Raw genomic sequence first — 20,388 nt, 5'->3', positions numbered from 1 at the left:
ATCGAAAGTAACTAGTTATACAGAAATCATGTTTCATTATACATTAAACACATTTAATAACAATCATTACATCAAAGTGACAACATCGGAACCAAAAGGCCTAAACCCTAAACTGCATGCGTCGTCATGGATCCGAGTGGGGCGCATTGGAACTCCCACGTCTGGTGTAGCCCTCTCCACGACAGAGCCCACATCTCTTCTTCGCACATTCAATGGCATCCATCTCATTCCGGATCCAAGGGGATACCTGTCACGGCCCAAAATGAACCATGACCGACGCTCAGGGAAACAGTTCCCTGGCAAGCCTATCAGACCCAAATATAAATTAAATAAGAAAGTTACAAATATTTTAAAGAAATTTACAGTTTCTAAAACGAAAAATTTCATATTTTTATTAAAAGGTAAAATAAATAGATATGGATGGATCCTGCCTGTGACATATGGAGCATATGACGTCTAAGAACTCAACAAAAATGAAGTACCAATTGCAGATCATTACTCTTGAATAGAAGGCTCACACATTCAAGTATTTGTTCCTGAAAAATATTTTTAGAAAAACGGAATGAGTTTTGCAACTCAGTGACTAGACAATACATCTATAATCCACATGAGACCATATAAACATTATCATAAAAATAATCTTAGTTAGAAAATAATAATTTATATGAATATGTGAATCAATAAGGGAGTTCTCATACAGAAATAAAATCAAATAGTCCACACTTAGACGGCTCCACCTCTAAGGGTAGCCCTTTCCTCTCGTGTGTCCGTACGGAATAACAGATCCAACGTGTGGCCTACACGTTAGGCTAGCAACGCCCCTGCTAGCTGAGGTCTGAGCCAGATGCATCTAGGTTAACGTCATAACCGCCGTTAACTACGGTTTTCTAATACGAGCCTCCCAAACCAATTCAAAACATATAATTTAAAATACAACAAATCTTTGATCTTTCAAATATATAAGGTATCGAATCAAATCAAATCAGATAATACTTTCTCATCCGAATCATATTCAATCATATTTTCTCAATCTTAAGGCATTTCAAACATGTTTCACAATTCCAAAATAAGTGAGTACCAACCAAATTTCAATACTTCAAAAATACATATTCAAATAAAACCAAATGCTTTAAGATAATATAAACTTTTATTTTCAAACATACATAGTCTCATAAAATATATAGTCTCATGTGCATATTAAAATGAGCTTCACAAAGATAAATATTTAGTTCTAATAAATCAATTAGTAAAACCAATTTAAAATCATTTGATAATAATTTTTGTGAGTATAACTAAGTTCAAAGTGCCATATATCAAAATAATTATAGACGTAAAACCAAACCATTATAAATGTAAAGCCTACTCACAACATGGTCCTAAGGGACCGAAGATATCGAACCCGGAGTGCCAGAATCCAAGGTGAGGAGGATTGAAGTAAAATGAAATGAATGAGCATAGAATTTGGATCGAGACGGTGGCAGCAACTTCCACGGCTACATCACAGATGTAATCATAACATCAACAGCTCCAACCGTTCCATGATAGCACTAATACCAGTACTCAAGATAATTTCCAGCAGAAACGCAACAAATAGGGCGATAGTACTAAAACAAAGATATATTATCACAATTAAAACCAGAGCATGTAAGAAAAGAAGAAGATATAGCAGAGTAAAGGTGGAAGCGTTACAGTTTCATAAATGGAGTCAGAACAGGGGAAAAATTGTGCTGATTTAGAGACAAGAATGAAGGGGGTGTAGGGCTGAGCAAGATCACAACAGGGATGGAGACGGTTCATTAGTGGTGACGTTGGTGATGCTCCCCTGACGACGAGCTCCGTTGATGGCAACAGCAGACGCGACGATGGTGAACGACTCCTCCATCGCGACTCTTTCTTCCTCCCTTCACTGGCCGACTCAACTCTCCCTCTTCATTCAACAATGACGGTGACCCCCAACAGAGATGGCGGCGGTTGAAGCTTAGCGGCGACAGAGACAAGGCGCGGCGGCTGTAACCGTTCGACAGCGGCGAGGCAGAACAGCGGCAATCTTCTTCCGCGTCTCCTCTCTCGCACTCGTCCCCCCTCTCGGACGCACCTCTCTCGGTTCTGGCCTCTGATGGTGACGCAGCTGCAGCGAGCTGGACGCGGCTGGCGACGACGCGACGGGACACGAACGGCATGCTCCAGGCCGGCAGTGATGAAGTGCGACTCTCTCTCTCCTCGCATGGTGGCTCGGCGTGGACAGCTCCCGCCTTCCTCCTCCCTTCTCTTCTCGCGGTCTCCCCTTTTCTCTCTTTCCTTTTTCTTTCTTTCTTTTTTTTTTCCGTTAGGGTCTGGGTGTGTGTGCTGTGAGGAAGAGGGTGTGACGGGAGTGAGAGTGTGTGTGGTAGTGAGAGGTGAGTGAGTGTGTTAGAAGAGGATTAGGGTTTGGTTTGAAAAAAAAGAGGAACAAGGGGTATTATAGGGATTTTACAATACCGGCCTTCCCGATGCCTTCCTTCGCATGGCTGAGTTGGGCTTCAGGCTTGCACAGTACCATGGAGGCCACATATTTTCATCTGGTATCGGCGAAAACTCCCTCTCGTATACCTTGAATACAGAGGCCATCGTGTACACGGGGTCCACAAAATGACCCCACTCAATACTCCCAGCTGCACATGCCGCCAGGGCGTGTCGACATGGATAATGCAATGACTGGAACAGGCCGCAGTCGCATGTATGCTCGGTCAGACGAACGCGATATGAAGTCTGTGACCAACCATCCACGGCTCCATCTCTTCCACGTTAAAAACGGATGCCCTGCGATTACAATGGGTGACTTGCATATCTCGGGTGCAGTGTATCCGAGATATGCTTATGTTCATATCACGGTTGCATCTGAGATATGATTCGCAGACACCCTATCACAGCATGGGGTCAGTGCACTCGAGATGTGGCCATTTTGGACAATGACCCTCAGTACCCGAGATGTGACTGAGGATGTATTTTTGTAATTTCTTCAACGTTTATTTATTTTGGTAAATACTATATTTATTTAATTTAAATAAAAAATTCTTTGCTAGGGAGTCAGCAATTTTTTTATTTTTTGGGCTAGCAAACAACCAACATTGGTATTTTTTCACACAAAAAAAAAGCTCAAATGCATATAGAGAGCGTGAGTACACACTCTTTAACTTACACGCTCTTCTTCTTCGCAAAATCCCACTCTCTTTCTCTCTCTTGACACTCTTGCAGCACACCTTCTTTCTTGCTCTCAACGTTGATGAGCACTCTCAACGCGAATCAGTCTTCTTGAGCTCGCTGTCCATCGCCAATAGCGTCTCCAATAAAAGCAGTGTTACTCTCTGCAACAACATCTCTCAACTCTATAAATTCCCTTTCATTTCTACTGATGTGTTATGTTTCTGCAAGGTTAAAATTTGTATTACTGAAAAATTTTAATGTGCAGGTTAATTAGTTTTGATTTCTATTAATTTATTGCTTTTTGCAGCTCTTTGCTTCTCGCTTTCATTTCTAGTGTATCTGAGCTTTGGTATATGTTTTGTATGTAGTGAACCAACTGGGAAAAACTGCATCATGAAGTTGGACTCTGCAACTAAAACAGACTGGCTTAGCATCATTGTAATATTGATCTCTTTGTTTAACTCAAATTTGAATTGTCATATAACTACTCTTTAAACTTGGTAAGTGTAAACTTCATCATTCTGTATCAATTCAAAATATGCAAGAAAAACTCATAATGGCACCCAAAAATATGACTCAATATTTTCTGTCTATTCATGAAAATCTTTAAGCACTCTATAATAAATATCTTTTGATTTTGATTTTGATTTATCATATCTTATTTATGAAACTTAGGTACTTTTAATTTATAAATTTTTGAAAAAATTCATTATGCCATTATCTCAGTTACTTAACAGGTAATTGACTTTTGACAATGGCTATTGTTGGCAGAGCTTTGTTGTGGCAATACTGGCAATCATTACTGATGCGTTATGCTTCTGATCAGAAATGTGCAATTGATTTGTAATGTGACTAGATTTTTTATTTGTGTTTGTGTTAATAATATGTTTTATTGGTTAATCAAATAATGCATCAATTGACTATTAATTTTTTTTGCATCCAATCAATTGACTTATGTGCTTTCATAAAACATGATTAATATGCTGTGATTATTTGAAATGAAAAAAGATCCAGATATTAAGATGCCGCAAAAAAGTACAAATACAAAGAAATCTGGAACAGAAACAAGAAAGAAAATGCAGCAGAAAACTCTTGAAGAACTAGCATCTCAGGTATATTTTGTGTTTATTACTTGCAAAGTTATTGTTTTAGCATCTACTGAATTTTATCTATCTGATTTTATAACAGTTCTTTGCTTTTTTGTTCTCTTCAATAGTTCAATTTATACTTATCTATAAGACAATTTATAACAATGAAGCTTTGGTGCACGATATGAAACCACTCTTAGACTTATTTAGGGTGCGCTTGCTACTGATTATTCAGAAAGTACTTTTACAGTCAACTTGTGTCCTTATAAATGCTTAGATTTCTCAGAATTAAGATCTTGATTATTAGTTGTAGTCCAGTTTCGTTGTTTCTGCTATTGCTGGCTCAAGTTGTCTTGCTACTTATAAAATTTACACAAAAATGTGAGAAGTGCGAATTGATTTTTTGTCCGTTAAAACAAAAAAGAAAAGTTGAGTTTTTGTGAAAAGAAGCAAACCAACCCCCCCTAATCTGGTGTGACTGAGTACAATCTTAAATTACATTAAAAAATTAGATAGGTAAATTCGTTGTTTTGAGTTTTAATTATTTGGTTTTGACATGTCATTATATGTATGCTAGATAGCGTGTACGTAGAATTTATCTGTGCATATGTGATATTCATAACTTTTGAAGTAGTTCATTGCTCATACTTTTGCACCCACTTTAATGAGATTTTGCATACCTTACTCGGTACACTTGACACCCTTCTTAATGAAATTTTGCACAAATGAATCAGACAGTTTGCACTCACTTTAATGAGATTTTGCACACATGAATCAAATAATTTGCAGTCACTTTAATCAGATTTTACACACATGAATCAGATAGTTTACACTCACTTTAATGAGATTTTGCACACCTTACTCATCACAGTTTACACCTAATGTAATGAGATTTTGCGCACATGTATCAGACAGTTTGTACCTAGTTTAATGAGATTTTGCACACATGACTTAGCATAGTTTGTCCTCTTTTATATCTGTATTTGAATTGCGAGTATTACTGTTATATTATTATTATTATTATTATTATTATTATTATTATTATTATTATTATTATTATTATTATTATTATTCAAACAAATAATGGATAAATTGGGTGAAAATTTTTTACTTTATGTTTGCAGAAATTGATAGAATGTCGTTCTTCTCCCAATTTATTTTTCACCAAATCATAAATTCACTCACAAAAGAGCAAAAACTTGAAGTTGATAAAATGGAATTTTCATCCTAAAAGACTATTCGAAATTGGAAAGTTGATAGGCGAGTATTCCTCGCACTTGCTAAAGCATATAACACAACAACAAGCAAACTAGAATTAGAGGTGGGGGATATCAATGTGACAACAGACAAAATTAGGACAGCCCTAGGATTACCTTCAATTGGTAAAAGCTTTCCGAAATAAGAAGAATGGACTTTAGAGTAAGAAAGATTGGTTGCCCCGTTCAAGTCTGTGAGAAGCCCATGGCTACAAGAAATATTATATTCACAAATATTATATTCAAGAGAATACAATGTTTCAATATCTAAGGAGAGAGATTACTTTAGCAGAGCATTTACAATGTTTATTATTAACTCATTTTTGGCACCAACAAGTAGCCCTATCACATCTCCAAAGTACTTACGTGCCATTGTTGATGTAGAGAACATCACAAAATACAATTGGACAAAATTTGTGCATGATGAGCTTATGAAAGGGGTTGAAAATTTTAAGAAAAAAAATACATTAAGTATATATGGTTGTCTTTATGTTTTGATGGTAATCAACTTATTGTACTTCTCTTTTTCTTTCTTTTTTCGATTTCTCTTTTGATGATAATCATTACGTTTATTATTTTGTTTGTAAAGTATCTATTACCACAAAGACGCATTTGGAAATAAGAAAAATTATATGGGACCTCCACCACCATGGGTTATTTATTGGGGGATAAAGAAAAACTTGACAAGAAGTAATACAGGAGTCATCAAAACAAAGGCCAACGGTTTGTTTTATCCACTCTATCTTATTAATTTAATATAGGTTTTTTTTATCTTGTCACATTCTTCTCTTTTCTTACAAAACATTTATTTGTGTGACTATTCTTGTAGGGTATTGTTATCCTTTTAGTTAAATAAGGTGTTGTTGATGCTAAGTTTGCAAAGAACACAACAAGAGCACCAACTAATTTGGCTAAGAAAAGGGACGAAGGAGCTTAATAAGGATGATAACACAATGAAGGAGAAAAAAGAATGGTAAATAAATACAGTTTTAGGGTGTTATAAAGAAAGGACTAAAGCCTATAAGTTTTGCAAACATTCTTTATCACTAATTAAACTTTTAGTACTACTAGATTTTTTTAATATTTTGTTATTATTTTTATGATAGCTTCAAAGCTCAGTAATTTTTGTTCTAAAGTCACCTTTAAGTTTATAGATTTGGAAGTCCAAAATTTCTTGTTTATAGATTTGATGAAGAAAATAATGACAACAAAATGTCAATGGAAGAAGGCAATGTGTCAGATGAGAAAAAAGATAAAGGAAGGTAAAATTAGTTTTGATTTATCTTTTGTAATAAAAGAGAATGTAAAGTAAAATATAGAGTGTATGCTTCTTTCTAGTAATGCAATGAAGAGAAGGGTGTCAAAACAAGATAAAAATAGTGTACATGCTTCCTTATAGTTATGATTTCGTTTTTTATTTGTCGTTGTGCAAATCTAATTATTGTTTGTATTGATTTAATAGGGAAGAGGAAAAAGATGAAAACAATATGAGATCGCTAATGAAATTAGTTGAAGAAGTTGAACCAAACAAATTAATGATGCCTAGCAATATGGGTATAAATTATAGTACCTAGTGTTTGTTGTTTCTTGTTTTGATTTTTGTGTGTGTACTTTTTGTTATATAATACTTTTTGTTATTATGAGCATTCCACACTGTTTTGGCAATGATTTATGTGATTATATGAGATTTTGTAACTACTTTATTGAGGTTTTGCACACCTTACTTAGCACAATTTACACCAAATTTAATGAAATTTTGCACACATAAATCAGATATTTTGCACCCACTCTAACGAGATTTTCCACTTTAATGTTCTGAGTGAGGTGTGCAAAATCTCATTGCAAAATATCTGACTCGTGTGCAAAATCTCATTAAATTAGATGCAAACTGTGTTGAGTAAGGTCTGCAAAATCTCATTAAAATAGTTACAAAATCTCATATATAATCACATTATTCATAGTCAAAACAGTGTAGAATACTCATAATAACTAGTATTACATAACAAAAATTACATTGAAAAATCAAAACAAGAAACAATACACTAAGAACTATAATTTATACCCCTATTGCTAGGAGTCATTAATTTGTTTGGTTCAACTTCTTCCACTAATTTCATTGGCGATTTCGTACTATTTTCATCTTTCTCCTCTTACCTATTATATCAATGTAAACAATAATTAGATTTGCACAATGACAAATAAAAAAAAATCATAACTATAAAGAAAGACATACACTATTTTTACCTTGTTTGGACATTTTTTCCTCATCTTGATTTACATCACTATAAAGAAGCACACATTTTATATTTTACTTTATATTCTCTTTTATCACAAAAGATAAATCAAAACTAATTTTTACATTCCTTTATCTTTTTTCCTCATCTAACATATTACCTTCTTTTTTTGACATTTTATTGTCATTATTTTCTCCATCAAATTCATAAACAAGAAATCAAAACAAAACAAATCTATAAACTTATAGGTGATCTTAGAACAAGAATGACTGAGCTTTAAAGGTAGCATAAAGATAAAAGCAAAATATTAGAAAATTCTAGTAGTACCAAACATTTAATTAATGATAAAGAGTATTTGTAAAACTCATAGGCTTCAGTCTTCTCATTTATAACACTCCAAACTTTATTTCTTTATCTTTCTTTCTTTTCCTTCATTGTGTTATAATTTTTATTAAGTTCATTCGTCCCCTTTTTTAGCCAAATTAGTTAATGCTCTTGTGGTGTTCTTTGCAAATTTAGCATCAACACTTTGCTTAATTAAAAAGGATAACAATACCCTATAATAATAGTCACATAAATAAAGGTTTTGTAAGAAAAGAGAAGAATGACAAGATAAAAGAAAAAATCTATATTGAATTAACAAGATAAAATAGATAAAACAAACCGTTGGCCTTTGCTTTAATGACTCCTGTATCAACTTCTTGTCAGGTTTTTCTTTATCCTAATAAGCAACCCATGGTGGTGGAGGCCCCATATAATTTTTCTTATCTCCAAATGCGTCTTTGTGGTAATAGATAATCTACAAGCAAAATAGTAAATGTAATGATTATCATCAAAAGAGAAATCGAAAAAGGAAAAAAAAAAGATAAGTACAATAAATTGATTACCATCAAAATATAAAGACAACCATCAATGCTTAATATATTTTTTCCTTTAATTTTTCAACCCCTTTTATAAGCTCTTCATACATAAATCTTGCCCAATTGTATCTTGTGATGTTCTCTACATCAACAATGGCACGTTAGTACTTTGGAGATGTGACAGAAATACTTGTTAGTGCCAAAAATGAGTTAATAATGAACATTGTAAATGCTCTCGAAAGTAATCTGCCTCGGTAGATGTCGAAATATTACATTTTCTTGAATGTAATATTTCTTGTAGCCATGGGCTTTTCACAGACTTGAACGGGGCAACCAATCTTTCTTGCTCTGAAATCCATTCTTCTTCTTCCGAAAAGCTTTTACCAATTGAAGGTAATCCTAGAGCTTCCGCAATTTTGTCTATTGTCATATTGATATCTCCACCACTAATTCTAGTTTGCTTGTGGTTGTGTTATATGCTTTAGTAGGTGCGAAGAATAACCGTCTATAATCTTTTTAATCTTGAATAGTCTTTAAGGATGAGAATTCCATTTTATCCACTTCAAGTTTTTGCTTTTTTGCAAGTGAATTTATCGTTGTGAAAAATAAATTGGGAGAACAACATCCTATTAATTTCTGCAAACATAAAGTAAAAATCTTCACCCAATTTAACCATGGTTTGTTTGAAAAATAATAACATTAACAATAATAATAATAATCATAATCATAATAACAGTAATACTCGCATTCAGATACAGATACAGATGGATGCAAACTATGCTAAGTCATGGGTGCAAAATCTCATTAAATTGGGCACAAACTGTCTCATACATTTGTGTAAAATCTCATTAAAGTGGATGCAAACTGTCTGATTCATGTGTGCAAAATCTTGAGTAAAGTGGGTGCAAATTGTTTGATTCATGTGTGCAAAATCTATTAAAGTGAGTGCAAACTGTCTGATTCATGTGTGCAAAATTTTATTAAGATGGGTGCAAAGTAGCCGAGTAAGATGTGCAAAATCTCATTAAAGTATGTGCAAAAGTACGAGCAATGAACTACATCAAAAGTTATGAACATCACATATGCACGGATGAATTCCACGTACACACTATCCAGCACACATATAATTATATATTAAAACCAAATAATTGAAATTTAAACCAACGAATTTACCTATCTAATTTTTTAATGTAATTCAAAATTGTACTCAATCACACCAGACATAGATTAAGGGGCCTTTGGTTTGCTTCTTTTCACAAAACTCAGCTTTTCTTTTTTCTTTTAACTGACAAAAAAATCCGTTCTCACTTCTCACATTTTTGTGTAAATTTTATAAGTAGCAAGACAGCTTGGGCCACCAGTAGCAGAAACAACAAAATTGGACTACAACCAATAATCAAGATCTTAATTCTGAGAAATGTAAGCATTTCTAAGGACATAAGTTTACTGTTACTCTCCAAATAATCAGAAGCAAGCGTACCCTAAATAAGTCTAAGAGTGGTTTCATATCATGTACCAAAGCTTCATTGTTATAAATTGTCTAATAGATAAGTACAAATTGAACTATTGAAGAAAACAAAGAAGCAAAGAACTGTTATAAAATCAGATAGATAAAATTCAATAGGTGCTAAAATAATAACTTTGCAAGTAATAAACACACAATATACCCGAGATGCTAGTTCTTCAAAAGTTTCCTGCTGTATTTTCCTTCTTGTTCATGTTTCAGATTTCTTTGTATTTGTACTTTTTTGCGGCATCTTAATATTTGGATCTTTTTCCATTTCAAATGATCACTGCATATTAATCATGTTTTATGAAAGCAAATAAGCCAATTGATTGGGTGCAAAAAAGATTAATAGTCAATTGATAAAACATATTATTAACACAAACACAAATAAAAAATCAAGTCACATTACAAATCAATTGTACATTTCCAGCCAGAAACATAACGCATCAGTAACGATTGCCAGTATTGCCACAACAAAGCTTTGCCAACAATAGCCATTGTCAAAAGTCAATTACCAGTTAAGTAACTGAGGTAATGGCATAATAAATTTTTTCAAAGATTTATAAATTAAAAGTACCTAAGTTTCATAAACAAGATATGATGAATCAAAATCAAAATCAAAATATATTTTTATTATAAAGTGCTTAAAGATTTTCATGAATAGACAGGAAACATTAAGTCATATTTTTGGGTGCCATTATGAATTTTTTTTCTTGCATATTTTGAATGGATATAGAATGATGACACCAGTAATGAATAGATTATCTAAAACAGACTCAGGGTCAAATACACAATAGAAGTTTACAGTTACCAAGTTTAAAAAGCAGTTCTATGACAATTCAATTTTGAGTTAAACAAGAGATCAATATTACAATGATGCTAAGCCAGTCTGTTTTGGTTGCAGAGTCCAACTTCCTGTTGCAGTTTTCCTAGTTGGTTCACTGTATACAAAATATATACCAAAGCTTAGATACACTAGAAATGAAAGCGAGAAGCAAAATGTTGCAGAAAGCAATGACTGAGCAGAAATCAAAACTAATTAACCTTCACATTAAAATTTTAGTAACAATTTTAACCTTGCAGAAGCATAACGCATTAGTAGAAACGAAAGGGAATGTATAGAGAGCCGAGAGATGCTGTCACAAAGAGTAACGCCACTTCTATTGGAGACGCTACTGGCGACGGACAGCGAGCTCAAGAAGGCTAATTCGCATTGAGAGTGCTCATCAGCGTTGAGAGCAAGAAAGAGGGCACGCTGCAAGAGTGTCAACATAGAGAGGGTGAGATTTTGCGAAGAAGAAGAGTGTGTGAGGTAAAGAGCATGTACTCACAGCTCTCTATATGCATTTGGACATTTTTTTTATTTGGTGTAGAAAAATACCAACTGGTTGTTTGCTGGCCCAAAAATTAAAAATCTGGTGGCCTGAAACAAGAAATGTACACTATAAAAATATTTCATGTATAACTTGGCCTAAAATATTTTAGGTTATATGTATATGCATGCATGCTCAAATTAAAGTAATTAGAGTCATAACTGTATTAACAGTTTGGAATTTGGTAGAAAAAAACATCATATTTCATGTTCAGATCACACCCTATCTCTAGGTGTTAGAAATTCTTAGTAGCACCTAATATTTTGGTAAGGTTCTATTCAACACTCGTGTAGCTTTCACTGATTATCCTTTATATATTCCTTAAAAAAGTAGTTTCTACATCTAAAATCTATTTAAATAATTAAAAAAAATAACATGGCTAGCAAATATAAATTCATGAAAAATAGTATGTTCATGTGTCTTTTTTACCTCTATTTCCATCATGTTTATTCTCCTCTTGATTGAATTGTCCTTCTCGCAAGGAGTAACTTGACATGTATTTGATTCACCCTTCAAATCCTAAAAAAAGGAGTAATCATTATTTTGTGATAATGCAACAAAGAACTGCTATGCATGAACTACTCATCAATAAGAAAATGGTAAAGTAAAATTTTCATTACAATTATTTCATCCAAAAACGAAAGGCAGCTCAAAAGTACTACACACATTATTACTATCATCACATATACACTACCCTTATTAAAACAAGAAGATTGGAGAATTTTTTTTCAATCAGATAGCTTAGTCAAAATCGTCGGCTTCAATTCGCATTGATGAACTTATACATTAATAATATAAAATAATATTTTATCTCTTTTTCAGTTATCTCACTTTTTCTCTTCTTTGCCTTGGTCTTCTTTTTTATCATTGTCTTTTTCAAATCCTACCCAATTTGTTGGACGATCCTTAGTGGACACTTAAGGAGGACTTTTAATATCTTGAATACTTATTGTACAGCCTCCTACAAAAATGGACAATGCAACTTTATCATCATCTTTACTACCATCTTCTAATGCAAGCAAATTATCTAACTCATTGGCTTTAAATGATGAGTTAGCAACATGCTTTTGACACTCTGCCATAGCCATATCAAAATAACATGTAGGATATCACTTGCTTCCTTTGATTGGGCTGCAAATTGAGCAACACTGTTCAAATGGGAGCATAAATCATCAAATTTCTCTGTTTTTGGGTTCAACAAACTTGGATCATGGCTACTCTTAATATCACTATGTATTCGCTTCACAAGTTTGTTCCAACGGTCTAAAATGTATCTTGGAATTTCTCTCACACGTTTATGCCCTAGGACAACCAAGCTATGACCGCATAATATACCTCTTGATTCAAACATTTGACACTTGCATGTAATATCCTTCGTTTTTGCATTGCAGTTAACTTCATAAACCCTCTCTTTAGAAGTAGATACATCCTCCAAATAGAATAGACTTTAGATGTAGAAACTAATTTCATAATGTGCAAAATATAATTTACTTTCTTTCTAAATTGCTTTTGTACTTCCTTAAACTTTGCATTAGTATAGGCACCTTGAAATTGCTTCTTTATTAAGGAATTAGTGGCACAAGGTATTATTGATTTATAATCTTCAACATCAGCCTTTCTTTCTTGTTCCTCCTTCCATCCAAGGCAATTGTCATATTGTTGACAAATTAAATCAACAAGCTCTTGTTATTTAGAAATTTATCAAAATATGAATGCATACTCCCACTTCGTTGTGTGGATCATATACCAGCCCAAAAAAAGTGGTAAAAAAATTAGAATCCATCGATGTCTTTCTTCATAGATATCTATGTATCCTAGTAAAATATATATAAAAAAATTCTTGTGAGCAAACTTAACAAAAGTGGATGCAAATGTTGCCATAAACAAGTTAATAACACATTGAAGCTTAGAAAATATTAGAATAAGAAAATTATACTAGAGGCACATTGAAACACATGTTAGAATTCTAGCAAATAGAATATGATAGCCACTTGATACTTTCAAAATACTAATATACTAATTCCTATGTGCAAAATATAAAAATTCATGTGTAGAGAAGTACCTGATAGCCATTTGTTATTGTCTAGACCATATTCAATCAGAAAATCTTTCTATTGATTTTGAAAATCATCTTCTGAAGTAGACTCCCAAGCAATATTATTTAAATCACTTTGTAACTCTTCATATCTTTTGTATCCATTGAATTTTTCTGGAATCTTTTTCAAAATGTGTCAAATGCATAACCTATGACATGTCTCTGGCATCACATTCTCAATTCCAGCTCGCATCCCAAGGCATTGGCCTTTAGGCACCTTTCCATGCATACATCTAAGCCAAGCATTAAACAACCAAGTAAAGGAGTCTGAATTTTCCTTAGTCAATAAACCACACCCAAGAAGCACTAAGTTACCATGGTGATTAACCCCCACAAAGGAACCAAATGGCATATTGTAACGATTAGTTTTATTAGTATCAAACGAAACTACATCACCGAAGTACTCGTATGTTGCTCTACTTCGAGCTTCGGCCCAAAATATAATTTTGAAATGCTTGATTGATCAAGTTCAACATTAAAATAAAAATCAGAGTTCATATCCTTCATCCATGTAAAATACTTCAACATCTCCCTAGCATCCATTTTTTCCGTAACATTGCGTACCTTTCTGCTGAAATAGTTCCTAACATCTTTTTCCATTAAACTTATCTTAGAGAAATCTCCCATTTCACCCACCAACATTTGAGATGTTTTGCTTGGTCTCACACCTGCTTCATCATTCCTCTCAATGACTTGACACATGTACATACTCATCTCCCTGTTACGTGTCAACAACTTTGCCATTTCCAGATCACAAGGATGTGAATGATCCAAACACACCTTGGATATAACCCAAAGACCCTCCTTATTCAACCTAATAGAAATTCTTGCGGGAAAATTGTAGTTGGTTCTAGGGTTGGTCTTTTCTATTGGTGAAACTCTAGACTTGCGTTTTTCCTCCCTATTGCAAGTGATCATTTGATTCTTAGGAACCTTATCTTTACCAACTCTTCGGGTAAAACTTATCTTAGTAACAAAACCAACGTGCTTGCCATAATTCTGATAAAATTGATTTGCATCATAACGGGTTCCAAAACACATGCCAACAAGCACATCCTATATAAAAGTAAGCATACATCAGATGGTAAAACAAAATCCCATTAAAGTGGGTGCAAACTGTCTGATTCATGTGTGCAAAACCTTATTAAGGTAGATGCAAATTGTACCGAGTGAGGTGTGCAAAATCTCATTACATTGGATGCAAATTGTGATGAGTAAGGTGTACAAAATCTCATTAAAGTGGGTGCAAACAGTTTGATTCATGTGTGCAAAATTTCATTAAGATGGGTGCAAAGTGTGCTGAATAAAGTGTGCAAAATCTCATTAAAGTAGTTACAAAATGTAATGAGTGAAGTATCTCAACTACTCTTAGGTATTAAATCAACAAAACCCTTTTGCATAAATAAGAATCATTAACAAACTTCTATGACCTATCATAACCAAAGATTTAAGCCAATTAAAATTTTATTTATCATTAAAACTTCTACGATCTAGTATAGCATCATTGAATTTCATTCATTCAAAATAAAAGGCCAACATCAAAGTGTTGAATGCTTCTCCATAAAAAATAAGAGAAAAGAATGGAATAATCAACATAAATCCAAAAATAGCTAAACAAAACCAAACAGAAATATCAACTTTCTTAGCATAGCCTGTAGGATTGGCATCAAGTGCCACAATAGTAAAAGGAACCGAGAATGCAATAGCATAATTTACTTTTTCTTGGATTTAGATACATAGAGAACACAATACGTGAGGATGGATACTATAGCAATCCTTTTAACAAATGACACTAGAACTTAAAAAGGTGAAGATTTGAATGTATGTACATGGAATGATCTGCTAACAAATATTCCTTCATGACCAAATCTGCCTAGTTCTGAAGATTTGAATTTCATAACTTGGGAGAATTCAACAATATAGTAATTACACTAAAAAATATTTGTACAAACAAGTGGAGGAAACTCTACTTCTACTTCGGGTTCTTAGCAGCTAAGGTTAGATCAGTTTCATTGAGTATGCATCTTGTCTTATTATCTATGTTCCTTTCTTATTTATTTCTATGCTTATTTCATATAAATTAATAAATTATTATGTTGTTAGGAGGCCAAACTAGGTGAAACACTGTTTGAAGGTTAATGTATAAATCATAATTGCATGTCTCATTTTTAATATAGAAATTCTGGATTATGGTTAAATGGATGTAAATTTTCAGTATGTTTGATGCTTTAACATGGTGTCTTACACTGAAATGTAGAAAGACAACAGCAGTACATAACTGAAATTACACTGAAAAATCAAAACAACAAGCAACAAACACAAACATTTTTTATATTTTCTGTCTTAGACATTTTATCAAACAGTTGGTTTGCATTAACTGTGCATTGTTGCATTATGAAAATCAAAATCGAACAATGTATAATTTGGATTTTGTACATTCAATTTAAACTCTATTATGAAAAACATAAATAACATACTTTGCAAGCTAAAATATTCATAATCATCATTGTATTCATTTATGCAATATGAAAGCCATTACAAAAATCATGAAATTAGAAGAGGGAGAAACTGCTTACTTCAATATTCTGTTCTTCTAAAACTGATTCCACCATTGACATGGAGCGAGAGAGTGAAATTCTGAGTTGTTCTGCAGCTGAGAATGAATGAGCGACAGAGAAGAGAATTTCTATGCAAGAGTAAGAAAGTCAACAACCGGTGAGAGCGTTACATCCTCCATTAATCGAGACCTTCATTCTCCTCTTGGAAGAGTGCAAAACACAGCGGCACCGACGATTTGAAAATCAGACAAGTCAAGTAGAGGAGCCGCGATCTTGAAGAGGTGAAGCTTCATAACCTTTGTCAACGGAACTGCGAGTGCAGAACCATGTTAACCCTCGCCGAAGAGGCTAGAAGCTGAGATATCCGCCTAATGCCTTGGAGAGGAGCGTGAGAGAGATTCGTTTGTGTTTTCATATCATATCTTTTCAACAACACTCGTGAGGCTTTCCGTATTACGATGGTATAAAAATACTTGCTGGCTGAATGATGGTTAGGTTTTTATATATTTGCTTGTCCTGAGACTTTTTGTCAATAACTAGATGGATGATTGGGAGGACTGAGTACAAAAATAAATAATTTATCCTTATATAATACAATTTGAAGGTCATAATATATGTACCAGCGGCTGCTTACATTATCTTAACAAACCAGCTCCTGGTTGTCAATTAGCTTCTGATTTTAATAAAAAAATAATAATAATAATAGTAACTGCTGATTTAACTGAAACCAGCTCTGATTGATTATATATTATGCAATATGCATAGTATATTCAAAATATGCACCCTACCGCTGTATCAACAAGCCCTTCACGCCCTCCCATTGTGTGGAAGAAAAACTCAGTAGCAGACAATCTACTGTAAAAAGAATTGGCAACAAAACCTTTAGCCTGCATCAACAGTGACATACCAGTTTTTGATGTCAGAAAACAGAATATGTAATGCACAATAATAGCAATAGCTACACCAGTTCTGGTGTCAGTTACAAACAAATAATATTAAATGAAAACAATATTCTACAATAGTAGTTTACTACAGTCCTGTCCTGATAATAAAGTGAAAACAATTGCTTGTGACGACAATATATGACAAAGCTTCGAAGTCATCTACGAATTCCAAGATAGCTTCTCATGTATAGGTGTGTTACATAAATGTGTATGCAATATTCTGTTTGTTGTTAACTTCACAACTGTGAATCACTTCAACATTAATATTATCAATGAACAAATACAACAACAGTATGGATGAAAAAGAAAATAACTGGGAAATTGAGTCTCTATGAATATTAAATAAGAATAGAATTACAGAAATTAGACTAATTGGTAATTGCTAAAACTAGGAGATTTTACTTTAAAAGAGATTTTAACCTACAAGTATACCTTTATGGGCAACTTTAAAATATATACACTAGTGGATCAAGGGATTAACAGGTATATCTCACCCTTCCCCAACAATCCTACCAAGCTCCCATCCCCGCTGAATTCACCAACAGTCAGAGCAAGAACAAGAACCTTGCTTGAAACTATGAAACCGATATCGATCTCGGACCACAATTTCGCGGTTGTATACATAAGATGCAATCTTCATAGCAGAATGACAGTCTTGGCAAATCCTTAGGTTCTTGAAAATGTGTATTGGAGAACCTGATGGAGTGCTTGTTAGGCCAAAAGCAAGTGCAAGCTTCTCACTATGAGTGAACAACACTTGTTCTACCTCCTCCAATGCCTCAGTGCAATCATCCCTGGTGGAACAACCAAACAAAACCTGAGAACTTGTATTGGGAACATAGCCACCCAACCTCAACGGCGAATCATGTCATCTAGCATCATGTAAATCCCTGCAGTTTGCGGGTGAGACTTATCACCGGCGATGAACTGATGAAGCTGGCCACCAACATACACTGAGCTCGTTCCTGGCACCTTTTTGATACCCCTTTTCTTAAGAACCTTCCTGAAGAAATTTGCCTTTTCCTCTTTCCCAGACAAGGCATACATGTTGGAAAGCAAGACATGATACTCAGTGTTATGTGGATCCATCTGAACCAACTCTCTCATAATCCGTTCCCCAAGCTTCACCTTCCCATGTGTGTAACAAGAGCCAAAAAGAGACCCCAGAACAACTTCATTTGGAGCAAATGGCATGCTTTTAATAAAAGCTTCGGCTTTTTCCAATCGTCCAGCTCGACCAAGGAGGTCCACCATGCAAGCATAATGCTCCATTTCCGGATTTATCCCATGAATGGACTCAAGCTCATTGAAGTACTTCCAACCGAGATCAACCATACCCGAATGACTGCAAGCACTCAACAAGGCCAAGAAAGTCAAAGCATCAGGGCTCACTCCTTCTCCAATCATGGAATCAAACATATCCACCACATCCTTTCCCTTCCCATGCATGGCCAACCCACCAATCATGGCATTCCACGCCACTACATTTCTCCTTGGCATGTTCCTGAACACAACCAAGGCAGCGCCAATCCTCCCACACTTTGCATACATGTCAACCAACCCAGTCCCCACCATGACACCCACATCCCACCCAATTTCCTTCACAGCATACCCATGAACCCACCTCCCCAAGCTCACATCCCTGGACCGCGAACAAGCCGAAAGAATCGAACAAAGACTCACATCATTCAACACAAACCCACACCCAAAAATCATCTCCCTCAAAAGCTCAAAAGCCTCCCTAGTCATCCCATTCTCAACATACCCCACAATCATCACAGTCCAAGCAACCTCATTCCTCTCTGGCATTTCATCGAACACCTTCCGCCCATTCTCCAAACCCTCCCCTTTCACCACACCTTCCAAGACCACAGTCCAAGACACCACAGTCTTCAACCCCATATCCTCGAAAACTCTTCTAACCCCACCCACAAGCCCACACTTCACATAAACATCCATCAAAGCATTGCAGACTCTAACACACCCAGAAACCCCAAGCTTCACCACAAGTGCATGAAGCTGCGAGCCCGTTTTGACGCAGCCGAGATGGGAGCACTTAGTGAGGACGCAGAGTACGGAGACGGTGAGGACGCAGAGTATAGAGACGGGGTCAAGGGGGAGGGGGAGGGAGCGCATTTCGGAGAAAAGGCGAAGGGCATGGTTGGGGTTAGTGGCAGAGACGAGGGCAGTGTAGTCGACGGAGTCTTTTTGGGAGTTGGGGATTTGATGGAAGAGGTGGATGGCGTGGGAGAGGGAGGAGAGAGAGTAGAGGTGGAAGAGGGCGTTGAGGAGAAAGTGGGGGTCGGAGGAGGTGGGTGGCAGGAGGCCAGAGACGAGGGCGGCGGCGTGGAGCTGGGTGGCGGGGCGGAGGGAGGAGGTGCGGGCGCAGCGGCGGAGGAGGGCGCGGAGGTGGAGGGCGTGCGGGAGTGTCCATGTCATACCATTTACCACTTCAATCAATTTTAGAAGGATGTACGTATTAATATTAAAAAGGTTATACCAAATTCAGCCATGATTAAAATACCTTTTTCTACGCATGGCTTCTTTGATACTTACTAATATGTGATGAATGGTTGACGAGGCGGAAATGTGTTTATTTATCAGATTAGTTTCGTTGGCTACTAATCCTAGAACCTTTCATTGTGTCCTATTGCTGTAAATTACTTTCTTCTTGTCTGATGTACAAATGTTGAGAATAACTGAAAACAGATTTAATCCTCCCTTCTGAACACTCATTTATTGAATTTGTGCCACCAAACCTGATATTAAAAGAAACAAAAATTATGTTTGCATCATGCTTTGTGTACACCTCCTTTTTATTGTCAGAGATATATAAATAAAGGTGAATTTTAGTATACAGAGCAAAAATTGGTACAGATTTAAAGATTTGTTTATACCACACTTTCTAAAGTCACACTTTAAACCGTAACTCTTCACAAAGAAAAGCGTCACTTAATGGAAAAAAGTAAATTAGAAGATTTAAGAGAAGAAATAATCAAGTTATCAAAATTAATAGATCAAAAATTAATGATTTTAACTAATGTTAATTGTAATGACACCGAATTCTTAAAATCAATACAAAATGATTTTTTTCAAAATCTTTATTTTACTATAAGTTTTATTGAAGGACTTCAAAAACCTGAAAAAACTTATTTTTCATACGGAATTTCTAAGAAATGTTACCATGGAAATGATTCCCCACATCTTTATCATACTTTTAACCCACAATTAAATTCTATAGTAGATATGCTTGAAGAAATATTAGTATCCATAAAATTTCAAAGAAATAA

At 34.8% G+C, this 20,388-nt stretch overlaps 2 protein-coding genes and 1 long non-coding RNA gene across 4 annotated transcripts; all 3 read right to left on the bottom strand.

Annotated features, from left to right (window-relative positions):
- Positions 1-253: 253 nt before the first annotated feature.
- On the bottom strand, positions 254-2,438 carry LOC107471151 (uncharacterized). The gene is made up of 3 exons (XR_008004475.1): positions 1,690-2,438; positions 1,368-1,604; positions 254-536 (listed from the first exon to the last, which is right to left on the bottom strand). It is a non-coding gene; the product is annotated as an uncharacterized LOC107471151 (long non-coding RNA).
- A 6,984-nt stretch (positions 2,439-9,422) lies between these two features.
- Positions 9,423-13,700, bottom strand: LOC107471226 (uncharacterized). 2 transcript variants are annotated; one of them, XM_052255352.1, is made up of 5 exons: positions 13,564-13,700; positions 11,931-12,011; positions 11,205-11,383; positions 11,001-11,069; positions 9,423-10,414 (listed from the first exon to the last, which is right to left on the bottom strand). In XM_052255352.1, exons 2-5 carry the CDS (start codon positions 11,943-11,945, stop codon positions 10,297-10,299), a joined length of 381 nt encoding a protein of 126 aa, XP_052111312.1. In that variant the 5' UTR covers positions 11,946-12,011; positions 13,564-13,700; the 3' UTR covers positions 9,423-10,296. The 2 variants fall into 2 exon arrangements, with proteins under 2 accessions (XP_052111312.1, XP_052111311.1); XM_052255351.1 differs by having other exon boundaries at positions 11,931-12,020; positions 13,564-13,657.
- A 2,378-nt stretch (positions 13,701-16,078) lies between these two features.
- Positions 16,079-19,659, bottom strand: LOC107471225 (pentatricopeptide repeat-containing protein At5g15340, mitochondrial-like). Its single transcript, XM_016090678.3, is given in 3 exon segments — positions 16,079-17,041; positions 17,593-17,953; positions 17,956-19,659. Coding segments are annotated over 2 exon segments (1,902 nt in total). The 5' UTR covers positions 19,538-19,659; the 3' UTR covers positions 16,079-17,041; positions 17,593-17,633.
- Positions 19,660-20,388: the final 729 nt, after the last annotated feature.

This window comes from Arachis duranensis, chromosome 10 (genome assembly GCF_000817695.3).
Source record: "Arachis duranensis cultivar V14167 chromosome 10, aradu.V14167.gnm2.J7QH, whole genome shotgun sequence".
NCBI lineage: Eukaryota > Viridiplantae > Streptophyta > Magnoliopsida > Fabales > Fabaceae > Arachis > Arachis duranensis.
Note: the sequence above shows the minus strand (reverse complement) of the source record. Positions and strands in the feature narration are given on the sequence as shown.

Bases quoted from the DNA above. Each gene is read 5' to 3' on its own strand.
- LOC107471226 (XM_052255352.1), bottom strand. The intron at 11,070-11,204 runs GTTAAAATTGTT...TTTTGTATACAG, and splicing joins ATGCGTTATGCTTCTGCAAG to TGAACCAACTAGGAAAACTG. The intron at 10,415-11,000 runs GTAATATTGATC...ATTAATATGCAG, and splicing joins CAGACTGGCTTAGCATCATT to TGATCATTTGAAATGGAAAA.